The following is a 1372-nucleotide window of genomic DNA, read 5'->3' as shown; positions in this document are numbered from 1 at the left end:
TGTATAGGTTTTAGTATTTATACATTTGTGTGTATAGGTTTTAGTATAAATTTGTGTGTATAGGTTTGAGTATAAATTTGTGTGTATAGGTTTTAGTATTTATACATTTGTGTGTATAGGTTTTAGTATAAATTTGTGTGTATAGGTTTGAGTATAAATTTGTGTGTATAGGTTTTAGTATTTATACATTTGTGTGTATAGGTTTTAGTATTTATACATTTGCAAGTTTCATGAGTGTGTAATTACATGTTGTGTGTGTGTTTATGAGTGTATACTTCCATGTTGTGTGTGTGTTTATGAGTGTATACTTCCATGTTGTGTGTGTGTTTATGAGTGTGTACTTCCATGTTGTGTGTGTGTGTTTATGAGTGTGTACTTACGTGTTGTTTGTGTGTGTTTCAGGAGGTCCATCGGCTGAGCAAAGAAAGCCTGAGAGCTGAACTGGAGAGCAAGTGGGAGGGGGAGAGAGGGAGTCTGGTGGCTCAACATACACACACTGTGGACTGTCTGAGGTGAGGAGGGGGGAGGGAGGGAGGCGTGGTCTGTCTGTGTGTCCAGGCAGGTAGTGTGTGTTCAACAGTGTGTCTGTTTGTGTGTCCAGGCAGGTAGTGTGTGTTCAACAGTGTGTCTGTCTGTGTGTCCAGGCAGGTAGTGTGTGATCAACAGTGTGTCTGTCTGTGTGTCCAGGCAGGTAGTGTGTGTTCAACAGTGTGTCTGTCTGTGTGTTCAGGCAGGTAGTGTGTGTTCAACAGTGTGTCTGTCTGTGTGTTCAACAGTGTGTCTGTCTGTGTGTTCAACAGTGTGTCTGTCTGTGTGTTCAACAGTGTCTGTTTGTGTGTTCAACAGTGTCTGTTTATCTGTGTGTTCAACAGTGTGTCTGTTTGTCTGTGTGTTCAACAGTGTGTCTGTTTGTCTATGTGTTCAACAGTGTATCTGTTTGTCTGTGTGTTCACCAGTGTGTCTGTCTGTGTGCTCAACAGTGTGTCTGTCTGTCAATGTGCCCAACAGTGTGTCTGTCTGTGTGTCCAGGCAGGTAGTGTGTGTTCAACAGTGTGTCTGTCTGTCTGTGTGCCCAACAGTGTGTCTGTCTGTGTGTCCAGGCAGGTAGTGTGTGTTCAACAGTGTGTCTGTCTGTTTGTGTGCCCAACAGTGTGTCTGTTTGTCTGTGTGCCCAACAGTGTGTCTGTCTGTGTGTCCAGGTAGGTAGCGTGTGTTCAACAGTGTGTCTGTCTGTGTGTCCAGGCAGGAATTGGAATCAGCCCACGCTGAGCTGGACAAGGTCAAGGCCGCCTACGTCCAGACGTGCCAGGACTCCGCTGTCTCCGAGGCTGACCTTCGCCGTGACCTTGAGGGACAGAAGGTCAAACTACAG

At 45.3% G+C, this 1372-nt stretch overlaps 1 protein-coding gene across 1 annotated transcript; it reads left to right on the top strand.

The window, feature by feature from the left end:
* Positions 1-402: 402 nt before the first annotated feature.
* Positions 403-1360, top strand: LOC106013911 (centrosomal protein of 152 kDa; the record flags this gene model as incomplete). The annotated part of the gene is given in 2 exon segments (XM_013090774.1): positions 403-512; positions 1243-1360. Coding segments are annotated over 2 exon segments (228 nt in total), but the record flags the coding sequence as incomplete, so codon positions are not given.
* Between the last annotated feature and the right edge of the window lie 12 nt (positions 1361-1372).

Source organism: Aplysia californica, unplaced genomic scaffold (assembly GCF_000002075.1).
Source record: "Aplysia californica isolate F4 #8 unplaced genomic scaffold, AplCal3.0 scaffold01500, whole genome shotgun sequence".
Lineage (NCBI taxonomy): Eukaryota > Metazoa > Mollusca > Gastropoda > Aplysiida > Aplysiidae > Aplysia > Aplysia californica.
Note: the sequence above shows the minus strand (reverse complement) of the source record. Positions and strands in the feature narration are given on the sequence as shown.